Source organism: Piliocolobus tephrosceles, chromosome 6 (assembly GCF_002776525.5).
Source record: "Piliocolobus tephrosceles isolate RC106 chromosome 6, ASM277652v3, whole genome shotgun sequence".
NCBI lineage: Eukaryota > Metazoa > Chordata > Mammalia > Primates > Cercopithecidae > Piliocolobus > Piliocolobus tephrosceles.
In genome coordinates, this window is record NC_045439.1 from 50,855,166 (window position 1) to 50,873,830 (window position 18,665).

Consider the following 18,665-nt stretch of genomic DNA (forward strand, 5'->3'; position numbering starts at 1 on the left):
ACACATCAAATTTCTATTCATTTTATATTTTATTGAGCCAAACAACAATGAACCATCCAAATCAATAAGGCACTACATATTGGAGCTAGAAAAAAAAAGTTGAATGTGCAGAAGGCTTTCTTACCTGCGCAGAAATTCAAATGAGGTTGTGATGCTACAAAAATCATAACAAATATATCTGAAGGCATATCTAGTCTCACGCTTGCTAAGAGAGATTACTGAGAAGCACTTTTATCATCTGTTTATTATGAGTTTAAAAGAAAGCCATTTTCCTATGAATTTACAGAATTCCTAGAGCTTCCAATTAATCCACTATCCTTTTGGATCGCTGGGGCCTTTATTATCTTATGATCGTGGCCAATTATCATCCCTGTCAATGAAGCAAACCTGTGAGTGAGTGATCAGACAAGTTAGTTGCAATCTCTTTTTGGGAATAACTCTAATCAGGAGACCTACTCTATAAAAAAATTTTCCCCTGGAAAGGCTACAACATATATTTAAAAATTTTTTGGCAGAGGTAAATTATATAAGTAGAGCAAAACATTATTCATAAATCTTTTGCATACAATACTATTAAATGAATTGGTAGTCCAAATTTCTGACCTAAGTAATCTATTAAAAATAAATGGAAGGAATGTCCAATCTGACATTATTTAAATAGGAGATTTAAATGAAATTGTTAATCTGAGTTCACAAAACAAGCTATCTTGTGTAATCCATAAAGTCTAAAGTGTAGATGAACTATAAATAAAACTACACCCAAAATAAGACAGACAAGCAATTGTCATCTACCCGTAGAGTAAGTCTGATGATTTTTTTCAAATAAAAATGACGTAATCAAAAACATGATTGTGTTTTCACTTGGCAATCCAGGATGCCTATTTTCAGTTTCCATTTTATTCTTTTGAACAAATATGCTTATTATTTTTAAAGAGCAACTAAGGAGTTAATAACATGCTAAAGTAGAATCTTAAAATTAGCTCATTAAAGTGAAAAGACATTTTTTTCCACTGAAATTATTAATTCAACCAAACTAAAAGCAAAAGAGAAATTCAAATGAGGTTGTGAATAAATGAGAACTCTTTTCACCAGAACTCACAGATACATGGCTAATAGTTTAAACTATTTTCTATTTTAACTGAAGAACACTTTATGATGAATTAGATATGAGGAAAAATGTTTTCCATTCTCAATCTAATTCTCACAGAGCCCCAAAAGAGCAAGGTCAAATAAGGTATGCCTTCAAATGAAATACATATTTTTATCATCTAATCTGACTTATAGAAAGATAAAAATCATATTAGGTCATATGAGGAAAAGATCACAATCTTCAAACACTACCACTATGATAATTTTAATAACACAACCCTTGTATTATAAAAGATACTCGCCTGTCAATATCAATAATCAAAATCAAGTTTTTACACTGTTAGAGAGGTAAACTTAATTCTAAGATCTCATAATAATGGGGGAAAGCACTGATACAGATTATTCAAAATATCAAATCCAAAAGTCACTGAAGTACATTTTGTTTTATATAAATAATTTTATACTTCATATAAAAAATATGCTTTACAGTATATTTGAAGTAGATAAATCTTCCTGATTGCTTTTTACTTAGGTTAACAATAAAACCACGTAGTTTACATTCCAGGAGAGCACAGTGTTTAGTCAACAAAAAAAGACACACCAAGAGTATGATAGATAGTATGGGTAGAGCAGTCAAGTGTTTAAAATCTCACCCAGATCATGCAAATGACAGAAATTCTCCACTGGAGTAAGGATGATGTGATGCTATTAAGCATCAAATGTGAGCATCAGAATTCTCTGCTTAAAACACAATTGTCTCTTTTTTTGGTCCACAAAATTCACGAGACCTAGATAAGATTCCTGAGAAATGTACTGATTGTGTAGCAGTTTTCTCACTGATGGAATACTATTCATCTGTTGACACAATGGATAAATCACGAGGTTACAATTTACACCATTGACACAGGTTTGCTATTGATAAGGTGTATTTTTCTTTCCGCTACACAGTATATGATTTTCATGTGTAGTCACATGTTTGTATAACCCTTAATCAAAAGGCAAATAACAGAAACCTGAAATTCTTTCCGAACACACATTTGACATGCCTCATAAAATTCATGAATGTATTTGTCTTCAGTGTTACTTGTATGCAAAGAACCCAACACAGAAGGTACACTACACTACATCTATACTGAGTGTACTGAGAATTCCTACTTGAAATGGAATTTGACTGGGCAGGCCACAGTGCAGCATCTGAACGTTATTGTTTAATAAATTACTATTAGTATCAATTCACAGTGACAACTAAAATAGTGCAGCTGACTACAGGGAAGAAGTATGGTAAAGGAGGATAAAATGAACGGCAAATCCACCACCCTTATCCTTCCACGTTCCTATCTTTCTGGGTCCGGTTCATGAAAATGATATAGAAGTTCCCTTCAGGCTCATTCACATAATCAACACCATGTATTTCTCTCTCCAGTCTACCTGGAGAATGGTCAAACTAGAGAGCTAAGTTGCTGAAAATCTAAGTCCTGCTAAGCCTCCTTCTTTCGGTGGCAGCTCACTCAACAGTCTTTCAACAAATATGTTCTGGGTATCTAATATGTGCCAGGTGCTCTGTGGGAAAATTATAATGAGGCCACTGAGAGAGCAGAATATAAATCTTCTCATTGTCAAGTTTACACCTAAGAACATAAATCAATAATTTAGGACATGATATAAAAGGTACATCTGTGAAGTCATCACTACTGAACCTAAAAATATTTAAAATATTTCCATCTTTAATGAATTTGCAAATAAGTCCTTTCTTCCACATTTTAGAAAAATTTACTGTCATTCCAGATAAAATCTTACTGAGGTTAGTTCTACTTCATGAGGTTTGATCAACAGGAGAACTGTTTTACTCAGAATTTTCAGCTATATAAATATTCACTACCAGTACTCTAAAAGGAAAAGTATAAAGTATTATTCCTGATTCAAAACCACTACATAAAATTAGAGTAAAAAATTTAAAGTCTTCAAAAAGGAAAAAAGCACAACTAAAATGCAGGGAGTAAGGTTAGGAATAGCTTCCATAAATCAAATGTAATCACACAATTTCCATTAGAATTAAGAGTTGTGCATTAGCTATTAAATGATAAAGCTATTCAAAGTTTAAAACAACTCATTTTATTATACTCCATCAACGTATCCCTGAATATGTGGAAGAAAACACTGAACTAGGCTTTATAGGAACAACCCCAATTTACTTCATGTTTTACTAAGTTTTCACAGTATGCCAGGTAACTTGCACAACAGTACGGCCTGGTTTAAAATAACTCCCCAGTTACAGAACTTAGTCTATTTTTTTTTAAATGTATAAAAACATATAAAAACCTCAAGATTAGTTTGTTACTCAATCTTCAAAATGTATTTTGCATTCAGTAGCAAGACTGAAATTGGTTAAAAGGATATTGCATCAGAGTATTCTTAAAGGCACCGGCCAAGGCATATCATCACGCTAAGTTCTTTTTAATTGAAAACTTAGAAGATGTTGTGTAATTCTTACCATATTAAGATACAACAAGTATAGGAAGTCAATGTAAAACATCCAAATAACTAAAGTCAACAGAATGAGGGTATTAAACTACTTTCATCAGCAATACTAACCAACTTAATAAACAATAGATTTAATATTAAGTAGTCTTATGCAAAGTTATGAAGTATATCTTAATATCTCAATTCATTAAGACTATTTTCTATTTTTATGGCTTTGAAAAGCACCAAATCTATATGAGTTATGAGCTATAATGTTATTTGTAATTTAAAGAAATATGTGTGTTTATTATTACAACCATAATAACTGATGACTAGTTCCAGTGGCAAAATCTCGGCAGGAAACAGATTTAGCAATTTAAATGTTTTATAAGTTTTTGTAATTGAGGAAACTTTTCATAATCTGACATTTGTTAAAACCACTTATTAGAAATTATGCAGCACAGTAGCTGTGGAAATATGAGCTAGCTTCACAATTATAAAGTCAGCCTATGTAGCCCTTTCCTATTGTATATAGTGGCATAAACCCCACGGCGGCCTATCAGCTAACTGGCAGGCAGGGGGCTGCTCTATTCAAAGTGAGAGATACAAGCTGCAGGGCAAAAACCTGGCAGCTCCCATCTGACCCCACAATCCCCTACTGGTGACAGCTCCAAGCTCCATGGCAAATTAGGCCTTCTCATATTACAATTGGAGAAGACAGATTCCATTAGCAGTATCTGAAATTGAGTGGAGAGCTGCACTGTTATCAGACTTGACTCATAAGCACTGCTATTAATCAGAGCTATGATAGCATTTATATATTTCAAGCTATCTGCTGCCGCTGTGATATTCTGCTACAAAGGGTTGATGGGACTTAGGAAAGTGAACAATAGAGCTTTCTGGGAAAAGCAGAGTAAATCAAGAAAGTCTATGACTTCCGCACATTCTGAAGGGATTGTGGTTTACATAAATTTTCTCCCAATTGGAGATTGAGCTCTTCCTCATCTTACACATGGGATTTAGTTGTCACTCAATGGTAACAGCTGTGAAAAGGTGAAGCGGCCCACCGCTCAGAATATTGCCTTCGCTTTTAAAGCAATTAACCCGTGAACAGGAGGATACCTGGTGATATCAAAGGGATTAGGCCAGGCAGTGCATTATTAACATTTCCTTGAACTAATTCTAACTCTGACTAGCTGTCAGAAAAGACTCTACAGTCTTAAAAAAGAGTTTTTGCCCTGCTTTTTTTCTCTTCAAAATGAAGCGCTGCTACTTGAGCCTAATATGTCCCTCTACTTATAAGAAAATGCAAATGAACCAAGCTCTTAATATTCTTAAGCAGTCTAAGTCAACGCAAGTTTAATACAAGTACGAGAGAAATATATGATCAATTAACTAGGGATCAAGACAGATATTCTCCTGAACGGAAATTAACTCTCCAGTACTTTCCATTCTTCTTCAACTACAAAAACTTGGTGACTATTTGTTACTTATGCATAGTTACTTGTGAAATTAGGGAGAGCTTCACATTATTCTCTATGGCAATAATCTAAAATACTCTTTGAGCTGGAAAATCCAAATGTCCCTTAAGCAGGAGATTCTGCATTCTCTAAGGTATGGCATTTTAATTTTCTATTCTTTATGGAATGGAATCTTAGCTGAAGCTAAAAGAATAGCAGACCCAGTGCTCAGAATCAAGTCTTCACCTTCTAAAATTTAATCGAATTTTTAGAAGCAACATAATGTTTAAAAATATATAAGGTATACAATTACAAAATCCATGAGTTAAATACTGGCAGAAAACAATCTGCCAGAAGATATTTCAGGATTACTGAAAATGATTGTACGTTCTTTGTAGTAAGCAAAGTTTCAATATACCTTTAATATTATTAATATTCTAGGTAATCTACTTGACATTAAGAGATCTGATGTCTTACTGTGCAATATTAATGATGTTAGAAAGTATTTTTATGTGAGTTTCCTGAAACTATACCTTTTAGAAAAAATATTTGAAAAACTGCCTATTTAATGGTGACTTTGTATCACTTTCTTTAAAATAAGCACTGAATTTTGATTATAAAAACTAAGAGCTTTACTTTCAATTCACATGAGTGTTCAACAAATATCGTGGAATGAATGAATTCTACAGTTCCATTTGACTGGTAATAGTTGGAAAAGGATAGGCTGACTCTCAGGCCTGTTGAGAATATATCCCCTGCACTGTAACTACCAAAATAAATGACACAACATATACCCTCCTCTGATATCATAAGCAATTTAAATCTTCCCTGAGGTAAAGAATTTTTATACAATGCTATCAACATGCTCCCTTCTCTTTTAGTGATACTGGAACATATGACAGGTTAGAATATAGATGTTTAATGATAGTGACTTCAGTACTCCTTCTTTATTCAGTAAATAAGACCTAGTTTGATATTTCCTAGAAGATAATTTTGAAATTCAAGCATTAAATAATGTTAAATGGTGTTCATGTTAATGATTCATATTACGTATAACTTTAACATTTTATATTAATAGGATTTGTGAATTTCAAATAGAATAGGGCATTTTAAATATTATGCTAGTAAATTAAAAAATCGTTTACTTTAATAGCCTTAAAAAAGAAAACCCCAGTTCCCAGAAATCACTAACTATATTACAGTCTCAGAAACACAGATGTACACATTAATAAAATGAATACTATTTCATATAAATGAAATGTACTAGATTAAACTCCCCTAACATAATACATGCTTAAAAATACTCTTTAAGGGGACAATACATAAATAAATACATACGGAAACAACTGCCACAAGCTCACTATTTTTAATTCAATAAACTACAGTGACACATAGGGCTTTCAATGTGCTGTTTTACTCACATGCTTTCTACATTAAAGCAAAGCAAATATAAATGAGTTCTTGCCAACCATTAGGAAAGATTGACAAAAAATGCAGTGTTAATGACATCTTACAGCTTTTAAAAGCAAGAGAAAGATGCAAGAAAAGCAAAAATTACATAGTAATTGGAAACAACGAATAAATTGGTCTTTCAATGTAAGTCATGTTTACTGAAAAAAATGGAGCTTTTTACATCAACACATTTAAACAGAAATTTGCTTTTGAAATAAAATCTTTGTTTAAAAGGTACAGAAAGTCTTTATGTCCACCCCAAGAGCTAAATATAGTGAATGCTATGTGAACAATTACCTGAAAAAAACCTAAACCTGTTAAAAGAATTAATTTACTGCACACCAGTCAGCACTAATCCTACATGTACAGTAATGGTCTCTTAAGTGATGGGGGAAAGAAAGAATAAAACTGTTTCCTGGATCAAAACCCTTCAATATTCAACAACAAAATGGAATGATGATTTGGTTTGTAAATGAATAAAGTAGTGAAATGTCTCCTAAACAAATTCTGATAAGGGAGTCAACCTGCAAAGAAACACATTTACTGTACGCTGGGACAGGAAAAAAGCCATCACTGTAATGGTTACACAAAAACTGTGTCCTGCTGTTGGGTTTATATTCACAGAAGAAAGGTTTTAAAGGTTAAGTTCAGGTCATACAACAAATGAAATTGTAACAAGCCAGCTGACATTGTATAATGTCTTCTTCCACTCAATCAATAGGCTACTGTTAGTCCTATTACCATAGAGATGGCTTCTCCTTTTTGAAGGGTGTCTATTGTTTGACAAAACAGATTTGCCACTTGAACTAGGTTATTCCCAAAGGACGTGTACCTTGTCAATTATTTGTATTCAAAATAATGAAGTATTTTCATATTAAAATTATGTAAGAGATAATATTGTTAGATCCCTTTTCTGAAGGAAAGCAACTTTTCCAGAGCACATACCATATAATTAAAACCACTCAAATACCTAATTTAGTCATATAAGAGATTGAATTTAAAGCACATGTCAGCAAGTATAAAATATATCATTAGCCATGTATATTAAAAGAAAAGCATTATAGGCTAGTGTGCTAATCTAAACCCATTATAATCAATCATAATAATTAATAAAAGCTATTTTTAAAGAAAAGTACTGTCCAGAGCTATCCGGATTCTGTAAATTTGTTTTTAAGATTTTTATTTATGATTTTTACAGTGGTTCTCATGTGGAATGTCATCACCAATTAATAATGTTGAAAAACATGGAAGTTTTAGAAAATGAATCCCTTTACTTGCACAGAGCTATTTACAGCTACATAACATTTAAATAGACGTATATGTTACATAAATGATCTAAAATACAGACTATCAAAATGAACATAATAGTTTTCTTTAAATGTTTTTGTTCTAAAGTATCTTGTGAAAATTAACAATGTACTCATTCAATACAGAACAAGGAAGTTCCTATTCAACCTAGATATTTAAAAACAAAAAACACTTTTTCTCTCAGTGGAAATACTGACAGATTCTTAATCACAAAAGACTCAGAAGGAACAATTCTAATAAAAATTATCCTAACCATTGAGAAGAAGAAAAATATTAATAGTACGAATGAATCTAAGCAGAGACAGTATTTTAAATATTTCATAAAGACTAAAATAACAACAAATGTAATAATATAAACATTTTGGAAAAGATCAAGTTATAATACTTGAATCTGAAAGTTTTTTCACATACGGATTAAAAGTAAACTTCTGAGTAATAGTTATATAACTCTTATCTTTCTATAAATAATTAAAAGAGATTTAGAATTCAGCTAAAGGGTAGTATTATGACTTTAACACAAATAAAAATATTGGTCTCCAAAAATGACATTTGAAATTGTACCTATTCAAATTATATTTACATACAGAAATCATTTGTTTTATAATAAGACAAGCAAAAGTTTTTACAAGAAGTGTCTTGATTTGGTTTTTCCTTTTGCAGAAAGTGTAATTTGTATTTTTCACTATAATCCTCTTAGGTATAGGATACACGGAGTTAAGAATGAAGGAGACAGAAACATCAAAGACAAATGAGTCACCAGCATTCTAAACTAAGGACCAATGTTTTCAAAGCAGGGTAGCCTTCCCAACTAAGAAAGTCTTCTATCAGTGAAGTACCTGGGATCTAATTTGCCTACCTTTCCTACAGCCATAATGGAGCAGAGTGAAACCTTACTAAAACCACATCCCAAATTTATTTCCTTAGTTAATAACCTTATTTCAAAAAGTATACATGTTCACATTTAGAATATAATACAACTAAATATTAGCCCTGGACCTGACAGGCAGCTGCCCATCAGCAATACTGTGAGTAATTAAATGATATTTACCACTTACCAAAAGATGAACCTCATATTGTTGAATTAAACCGGCCCATCTGCATCTTCATAAAATGACAAACCTCATTAGTTCTGCCTAATCAGAGAATTGTGATAATGAACTGTCGACACCTTCACTCCATTGTATGAAACAAAACCAACTGCATTTGAGGGGTCAAATGCATATGAAATTATTATAAATTAAGAAAGTGAAATCACATGTGTTAGGGAAACCAAGCAACAAAAGATGTTTTTAATGCATGTACTTGAGCCATAAGAAATCTGTATCTCCAACTGCTCAAAATTAATTTTAACTAATCAACTACTTTACCTGAAAACGGTGAAAAAAAGTAACGATGCAGCTACTGCTCCAAATAAGCCACAGAGAAGATTGACGCGGTAGGCAATTGAACCAAAAGGAAACAGTGTAATTGCCAGTTTAGCCACCAGCGTGAACAAAGGATAGCCAGGAGGATGGGCAACCTACAGAAAAATTAGCAACAGTTAGAAGAAGGGTTTCATCTAGGAAAGGAAGAGTCACACAGGCCTTAATTGAAAAGCAGCCCTTTTCTCAGGCAACTATAAAGATTAGGCACCAATGACTAAATGTTTGAATAGTGGTTTTCTATTGTAATCCGCTAGTGGCAATACAAACAAATATTTTCTTTAGTGGATTTGGCAGCATCTATCACATGGAGCGTCACCCAGAAAGAGAGTGACATATTTCATTGTCAGTTCTTAAGCAGTTTGTTCTCTGGGTTCACAGTACATTAGGGTCATTTAAAAGGCTATTGAAAAAAGCAGGTTCAGAAATATCGTATTGGTTAGAAAGTTGAAAGACCACACTGCTATTGGATTACCACCATGCTGACAGTTGTAAGGTCTTGCCTAAAGGGATCATGCACCATAATAAAGTTTATTAAATAATAAACTTATTAAAACTGTTAACCCGATTTATTTTATTCTCCACAGCTTATACAAAATTTGGGGTGATAATAAGGCAGCTACTGTATATATAGTAAAGGCTTTGCTTTATAATTTAGTTTAATTGGATTTAAAACTTAAAGTAAATTGTCACATACTGTACTTATAAGTTACTAAAAACTGGGGTTTGAAAATAAATTAATCTACTTTACTCCATGCTTAATTAAACTTTCTTAATTCCTAAAACTGTTAATGAGAGCATTGATTAAACAATAAAACTAATACTTACTCCAAGCTCATGTGCGGCTGTGATCAGTTCCCCTGTGAAAAAATAATGTAAAACCAATAATTACTATTAGAGAATGACACTCCTCCAAAGTTTTCAAAATCCAAATGCTTGCATTGGGGTTTTGCATTAATTTGACTGGATAAAACTGTAAATCTGTAGAGATTTAACAGCATGAAATAGTCTAAGAATATTTTCTCCCTTAGGTCTTATTGAACAAACTATCTTTGGTAGTCTTTAAGAAGTGGTCAGTGGAAATACGGGTAAATTCCGGTTTTTTAAAAATGCTTTTTTTCCCTCTTGAAAGTTGTATCCACTTCCAAATATATAAATACTGTTGGGGCATTAGTGTAACATGCTTTGTTATCCCTCAATAAATTAGCACGAAAGTCTATAAAGATGTAATCTTATGATAATGTAAAATGTGCAGACATCTGAGGTTTGGACACTCCCTAAAATGTCCCATACTACCCTAAAACTGGCATTTGGATATCTTCTCCACATTAATTGCATTGGGTATCTTCAAACGATTTCCAAGTGTTTATTAACTGCAGGTTATTTTGGTAAGGTCTACTGTAAGACATTTTTTCAAACCATTAAATAATATTCTTTACATAGTCCTTTATAGTTCCTCACCATTAGTGACTATTTCTAAAATTATGATGCAGTAAGGTAATGCCTATTTGTAAATCTTTTACGTATTCAGAGCACAAGGACTATTTCTGACTCAACCCTGAATGAATCAATATTGATGAATGACTTATGAAAGTTACTAATACCTATTAGGAAATATACTAATGTCCATTTCCTATCCTTTCATAGCTAGCAATACTTTGCTTCTAATTTCTGTCCCAGCTACAATTTAGACCTTTACTCTCTCTGGCCTGGACTATGGCAACAGACTTCACCAATCGTCTACTTCAATTCATGTTCATACTGAAATCACTCATAATCAACACCTGCCTTTCCCCCTGCCTACACACACACACACACACACACACACACACACACACACACACGCGCGGCTGGATTGCTTCCCTAGTCTAAAATTTCTCAATGGCTGCTCTCTGCTTACTGAATGAAGTTCACATTCCTCAGCATGATGTTCAAGCTTTCCATGGTTTCAAGGTCCCTTTTCTAGGCTTATATCCATGAAACCTACATTCCCTCCAGTCAAATCTGATTACCCACTGTTTCTCTGGAGTGGTCCTCTTTTGCACCTCTTCTCACTCATTTTCTCACCCTGGAGTATTTTCCCTAGCATTCTCTCCCTAAATCCTTCAAAGCCTAGTTCAATTGCCACCTTCTCGGTAACACCTTTCCTTAGACACCTGCTTCCCCAGCCTCCCCATCAGAATTAATCACTTCTTCCTCCTCCATAGAACCTGCTTGAGTCTATTTAGCACTTCAGATTGCCTTATATTCTGGTTGGTTTTCATTTCTCTCTCCCACTAAGTTTAAAAACATTATCCTATCCATTTCACGATCCTGCCAAGATACCACCACTTCTCCCCTCCAGCCACACACAATCAATTCAAGCCATGCACACAGAGGTTAACAAAACGACACATCACATTGTCATCCTTGCTACTAAGACACCCCTGTCTTAGGTTAGTGACTGCATCATGGAAGTGTTATAAGGGCACCTGAAGACAGATTAAGTCAATTACTTAAAGACATTTGTTACATATTCAAGAGCACCTTAGAAACCAGTACATTTTATATCCTAAATGCTTCTTTTTAATTAGTTTATGGTCTCACAATGTCTCAAAGAACTGTTCCCTTTCTTAACTACTGTAAGGATATGATTTTACAGTTTACTCCATAACGGATTAGCTCTGAAGTCCTCAGCTCCAAACTATTTTCATCGATTTTTTTTGTTCTTGTATCTTTTTGTGACGAAGCCACCATAAGTTCAAAATTTCAAGGTCACTATTCATCCTCCTCCATTTAAAATGTATTCAGAATTATATTTAACATTAAGAAAAACAGCCTATTTTTCTCTAACTTCTTTTTACCATGGAAAAGTCAGTGTGCTGTTATTATTTCCTGGAGTTCTGTTGCTATAAAGATAAATCTGCAAAGTGACAAACTTCCACCAATTCTTATCAAATGTTAAACTAAAATAGAAATAGAAAAGATGCCCCCATTCTAAATGTATCTTTGATGAAGATCTCAAGGGAAAACTACTCTTAAATTCATTGCAATAAAGAGGAAGTGAATAACAAAAAAAACCTCAGAGCTTCCCGAGTCCTGGCTCTCTCCCAATCCTTTACACGAAGGGTTCCTCAGAGTTATGTCTACCTGCATCAGAATTAATCTGCTTTTTAAAAATGAAGACCCCTTGCCCATACCTCTAAACTCCCTAATCTACTAAGACCCACTGGCACTGGGGGCTCAAGTGTCCCAGGTAATTCTGAAGTACATTCCAGTTTGAGAACCACAGTTTTGTTGTCTGCAATACAAACTAACGGCAAGCCCAGAGTTGTCAGCGGATGCTTAACCTTTACAAAACCCAGCTCCCTTTATATCATACTTCTCAATATTAATTAGACTAGATTGTCACACATCACATCTGTTAAAGACAGTCTCATGTACAAACTAATTTAGTGAAGGCCAGCTTCCTACCCCTTCCCCGAAAAGCACCACGAGCACCCCTGCCCATAAATGAACTATGTGTGTCAAGTGGTACAAAGAAGAATTTTGGCAAGACCACACAATGTGATGAATCTATGGAGTAAAATGTAAGACTTATCAGGAAGAAGAATACATGCTTTGTATTGGTTTTGAGATGTGTTCTGTTTATTGATGAAAATATAATTCATAAACAAATATTCAAGAATAGTACATTCAACATGTAAACACAATTATAAAATATATGATTAAGCAAATTTTCCATATTGGCATATACTTGGAAAACAGTTTATCATTCCCAAAAATGAACGTAAAAATATTAGAAGCAACCACTATTTAACATGAAACCAAACAAATTAGAAGCACCTAAAGTTTGGTAACTCAAGGTGAATACACAACTTTATTCTTTTGGGAAAAAATAAAATACAGTATTAATAAAGGCAAGGCAATAAACATGATTTTAAATAGATTTTAAATATCACTACATATGTGATGATGGACTTAGAAAAGAATTTCATGAAATGTTTTGACGAAAAGTAGAGGTTCACGGGGCATATTCTAAAGTCAATATACTTGGGTTCTTTTCCTGACTACTCTGTGTGACTTTGGGCATAGCTTAGCCTTAGTTTTCTCATTTATAAAAGGAAAATAATGATCGCACCTACTTCTAAGGGTAGCTGAGGGGGTTAAAACAACAACCCGTATAAAGCACTTGGAACAGTGTCTGGCGCATAGTAAGTGCTCAAGAAACATCAGTTATTATAAATCTCACTCCCACCTTTCACACTCAACCAATCATAAGTAGCTGTCAACCTTTGTATTTTTTTTTACAGGTAACAGAACTACCTAACCTCTGAATAATGCCCTCTAGCATCAAAACTCTCACAACTATAAAGTTACTTCCATTATGAAATACAAATCTTGGAAACATAGTACAGAAAGTCCCTACTACACGAATGAAACACTATCCGTATTTGTGCAATAGGACCCGAAAGAAGGTAACAATCTGAAGATGGAACATCAAGGATCTTCAATGTGGTAGGCAGCCCTAAATATGATCCCCACTAATCCCCAACTCCTGGTATTCTCACCTGTGTAATCCTCTCCCCCTTGAATATGGGTTGGGTTTACTGATGAACTTCCAGGAATAAAATGGAAAAGTGGTATATCACTCACAGTATTCGGCTACAAAATGACACACAGGTGTCAGACAAAGAGGTATCCTCCATCTTTTTCTTGACAGAAGTCAGTTAACTTATGGAGACCCACACAGCAAAGAACTAGATGGCGTTTCTCCCCAAATTCAGCCTTGAAAAGACTGCAGCCCCCAACCCACAAGATGACAGTAAACTTGTTCTGAGTACCAGCAACTAGCTTAAACCGCCAGATTCCTGATTTACAGAAACGGGAGACGATAAACGTTTGCTGTTTAAGCTGCTCAATTTAAGGATAACTGGTCATGCAGCAGGAACTGCTTCTTCAGTCCACAGGTTCACCACCTAGAAATTACAGCACCATTCTGACAAAATTCCTGGCCACGATATGGCATTATTGAATCCAAAAACAAAACATAGATCTTGTTTCTTGCCTCAAATATAAAACAATGTGATTTAACTGGCCAATGAGTCATGCTTTTCTTTTTCATAGAAACAGCCGCACCTGGCTTCCACCTTTTTAAGAGTTCTCTTGCAAACATTCTGCATGGCTAGTTCCTTCTCAATATCCAGGTTTCGACTAAAATATCACCTCTTCAGAGGTCTTTCCTGAATAGCCATTCGGAAGGACCCACTACTTACCCCCACTCTCAATCACATTTCCCTCCTACTGTCTCCATAACTTATCACCAGTTTAATATGCTGTTTATTCATTAACTTGGGTATTGTCTAACCGCACTGGAACACTCGCAATTATCTGTTCGCCACTACTGTTCTTTTGTCTGAAACATAGTAAGGACTCAGTGAGTAATATCTGTGGATTAAAAAAGAATGCAAATACTCAGGACCAGGAAAAAAGATCTGGGGAAGTGGAGAGGTCATTAAGCCCCACCAGGGGAAACCAACAGTAAGCCCCATCTCGAAAGCCTGAGAACTAAAGAAACGAGAACGACAGGGATGGAAACAGAAGTGGGCTCTGGAACACACAATAGTGTCCTGTGCACAGGTGGGTGGATGGAGGCCCAGAGCTGACCAAACCCAATGCCAAGAGCGGGAGCCAGACGCAGCCCCCGCCCGTTCTGGAATCAGGGGAGAGGGACAGGAGGGGCAACCCTGCGAGTACTTTACCCGAGTCTCCCCCCGGCACCGAGGGGGGCAGCGTGAGGGTGAACACTGCGGCCACGGCGGCGAACACCGCGATGCCGCCGCGGATGCCCCCGGAGCACCGCGTCCCCACTCGGACTGCCCGCCCCCGGGCCTGGCCCCTGCCGTCACCATGGGGACTCATGGGCCAGTGGCGACCGAGGGAGAAGGACACGGCTGACCCAAGGACTCGCTGCGACACAGGGTTCCCCAGCCGAGAGGCGAGCGCAGCCTGTGCTGCAGCCACAGCGACTTCCGGGTCGAGCCTCCGCGGATTGGACCGCACCTTTCTCCGTCTGAGCGCGGGGAGGAGAAAATGCCAGGCCTCGCTTGAGCCAGGCCCTGGGAGTTTTCCCGCAGTGCACCACGCATTGGCGTTCACCTGCTTATAATGTGATTTAGGGTTCCTAATCACCTGGAGAGCTTTCCTTTTAAAAAGCAAGCCTGGCCACAGGCCTACCGTCTCCATGGCTATTCCCCCCTTTTATACTGACTTGGTTGGGTCTGACAGAGACCAAAGCAGCGTCGAAAACCGCGAGCGCGGAAGGGCTGCTCCTGCCCCCTACGGTGCGGGGTGGAACTGCACCAGGATCCCCTACCTGTGCTAAAACAAAGGGTGGTGTGTTTACTGTATGTGCAAAGTAAGTCAGTAAATACATTAATCGCAATTATGTATTTATTACGATTTATTACATTACTATAATTAATTACAATAAGTCTTTGTGCTACTTATTAAATCACTGAGTAATTTTGAGAGAGATTAGAATATGCTAGTCTTTTTTTTTTTCATTCCATAGCATGATAAAAACTCTGTAGATGAGTCGGGAAATTTGAGTTCCTGTATTCATGCAAATAACTCATACCATGATAAAGGTGTCTCCTAGTTTAATGAAGAGGAGTGTTTTGCTGGAGCTTTGGACACAACAAAGTGGGAAATGAAATTGAATCACAGTATTTTACAATGCGCTGTAACGCAAAGAAAGAATTGGGGCTGTTAATAGGACAACCACATAACAGTGCAATGAAGCTTTTTAAGCTTATATTTAATATGCTATTAAAGCAATTATCCTGGAGTGGGAGGGGAGGAGGGCAACCCCCATAGAATGTATCTCAAAGACACACTGAAAACCAGTGACAATCTCAAATGTGTTACATGCAGTTTGATAGGGACACAGTGACTAAACTATAGAGTAATATATACCTACCTTGACGGTCATGGGACCAGCACACCTTAGTCTTTTCCAGGCACTTATACAATTTCCAACCTTTTCCAGGTACTTTCTCAGCTGTATTGTGAGTTCCTGGAGGAGAGGGGCTGTATGGTAGAGTGCTTCTAAAATGGCTGCCCAGATAGCCCTGCCTCCTCACTCACTTCCTGTATAATCTGCTCCATTTATGTGTGAGCTTAACCTAAGGATTGGTTTCTATCAATACAATAAGGCAAAAGTGATGGATGTCAGTTTCAAGATTAGGTTGTAAGAGACTAACTTGCATCTTGCCCTCACTCTTGTCCTCTCACTTGTTCTCTCTGATGAAACCACCTACCATGGTGTAAGCTGCCCTGTGGAAAGTTATACACAAACTATTTGTGGGATAAACTTGGAACAGTGATCTGTCCCACAAACTATATCCCACAAACTATTTGTGGGATAAACTTGGAACAGTGATCTGAACTAAGGCAAATGCATATTGTGTTTTCTATTTACAATGGCTATGAGGAGACAGATCATCTGACAGGTGAGGAAGAAACTGAGTCGCCTCTAGTCAACAGCTAGCAAGAAACTGAGACCCTCAGTCCAACAACCTTAGAGGAACTGAATCTAGGAAACACCGTGTGAGGGAGCTAGAAGGTGGGTCCTTCCCCCACATAAGCCTTGAGGTAACTATAACTCCTGTCAAGACCTGGATTGCAGCCTGTGGATGACCCTGAAGCAGAGGACCTAACTAAGCCTCATCCAGACTGCTGTCCTACAGAAACTGCGAGATAATAAATGTTGTTTTAAGTTGATAAATACAGGGTCATGTCAGTTATCAGCAATAGATAACTAAGATAGGCTGTCTTCTATTTCTTTGCTGAAAGAACATGCCAATGAGTAACATTGACTGGGTCAAGCATATACTTCTTTCCCTTTTTATGGATTTCACTTTTACTCATGAGTTTTATTTTACAATTTTTTATTTTGAAGGGGAATAATTCTTTGTCCATGTTTGGGAGGTAGAGATCAGAGCTGGAAGTACAAATTTAGGAGTTTCTCGTGTAAGGATGATATAAATGACTAACTCGATAAGGGGATAGTGTAGAGAGAACAAGGCTGAGGTCTAATGTCAGCCCATATTCTCATTTAGGGAATGGTTGGAGAAGGGGAGAGAACAGTGGAAGGGAATGAGGCATCATCAGAGGTTAAAGAAGGAAAGGCAATGAAGTACATGTGGTCAGGATGTTACAGAGAAGTAAAGGACAATGAAGAAAGGCACGTCTAGATTTTGTGAAGCGCAAGTGTATTGCGCTTGGAGAATTATCTGTAAGCAAACTGATATAAATAAAACTTCAGATACAGAATTAGGCACCAGATATTGGAAGACGCCTGGACTAGAGAGGAACTGTGAAGCCCAAGCTTCATTCGCTTCACAGTTATTTTCCTTTGAAGATTAAGAACTTGCAGTTCTCTGTGTCTGACTCTACCTCTCAGTAAGCATCTGACTATTCCTTCCTCTCCAGAAGTATTTTCTTTTCTGGCCTTCATGGATAGCACACTCTTTGGTTTTCCTTTTATCAATGGCCTCCCTGCCCTGGCTCTGCTTCTATCAGTCCTCTAAATGCTGGAGTATTCCTGGGCTGTTCTAGACTTTTCTCTCTTTCTGTCTTCTTTCCTGAGATGATCATATTTAAGCTTTAAAGGGCAACTATGGGGCAATATATCTCAAAAGTATACCTCCTCTGCTTCTCTTTTTTAAGTGACTGATTATTTTAAAACACCCAACTTCCCCCGACTTCTCAATTTCTATGTCTAAATAGCCTGTCAAACCTGATAGACTTTGTCTGATTTCCATCATATTTAAAATGATACCTGGCACAAAATGGGTGCTAAACAAATATTTATGTAATAAATGAATACATGAACAATCAGAGATTATTGGTGTATCCATTAGGAAAATTGCATTCAGCTACTAGTGACAGATCCTGCTACAGTGTCTTAAACATTAAAACAATCATTCTCTTATGTAAAAGAAGTCAGAAGTCTGGAGGAAGTCAGTCTAACACTGGCTTGGCAACTCCCTGCTTCCACTAGGGACAAAGCTGAAGTCCTCATATCTTTCTGCACCATCCCACTCAGCTTACATTCTCAAGGTCATCTACTGATCCAAGGTGGCTGCTAATGCCCCAGACATTACTTCTGTTCTTGAGGAAGAAAAAGAAACAATGGGAAGAGAAAGGCCTGCTCCAGTTTTTTTTAAAAAGAATGCTCAAACAGGCCCTTCCATGCTATTCCACAATTTTGCTACATCTAATTGGCCAAAATTGAACGACAGGTCACTCCTAGGGGCAAAGGATGCTGTGAAATGGACTTTTCAGCTGGACAGTTTGCCCAGAATTCTATTACAAAGGAAGAAGGAGAGAATGGATACTGAGGGGCAACTAGTGGGCTCTGCATGGTTGGATTTGGTGACCTGGAGGTATTTGAACCTTGAAAGTTCAAGAGGTCAGCTTTAGTAGAGTA

General features: G+C 36.4%; 1 protein-coding gene across 4 annotated transcripts in view; it reads right to left on the minus strand.

Annotated features, from left to right (window-relative positions):
* Positions 1-18,665, minus strand: part of TMEM260 (transmembrane protein 260) — a 331,945-nt gene that overhangs the window by 54,331 nt on the left and 258,949 nt on the right. For 2 of the 4 annotated variants that reach the window (XR_002735503.2, XM_023231269.2), the window contains exons 1-3: positions 14,932-15,212; positions 10,019-10,050; positions 9,137-9,288 (exon numbers count right to left, since the gene is read on the minus strand). Coding sequence is in view for 3 of the 4 variants with exons in the window: in XM_023231269.2 (XP_023087037.2) it covers positions 9,137-9,288; positions 10,019-10,050; positions 14,932-15,091 (344 nt within the window). In the remaining variant the exon portion in view is untranslated. Of the gene's footprint in view, positions 1-9,136; positions 9,289-10,018; positions 10,051-14,931; positions 15,213-18,665 lie in introns of those variants that run through there. The other 2 variants (XM_023231281.3, XM_023231278.3) reach the window with 1 other exon arrangement.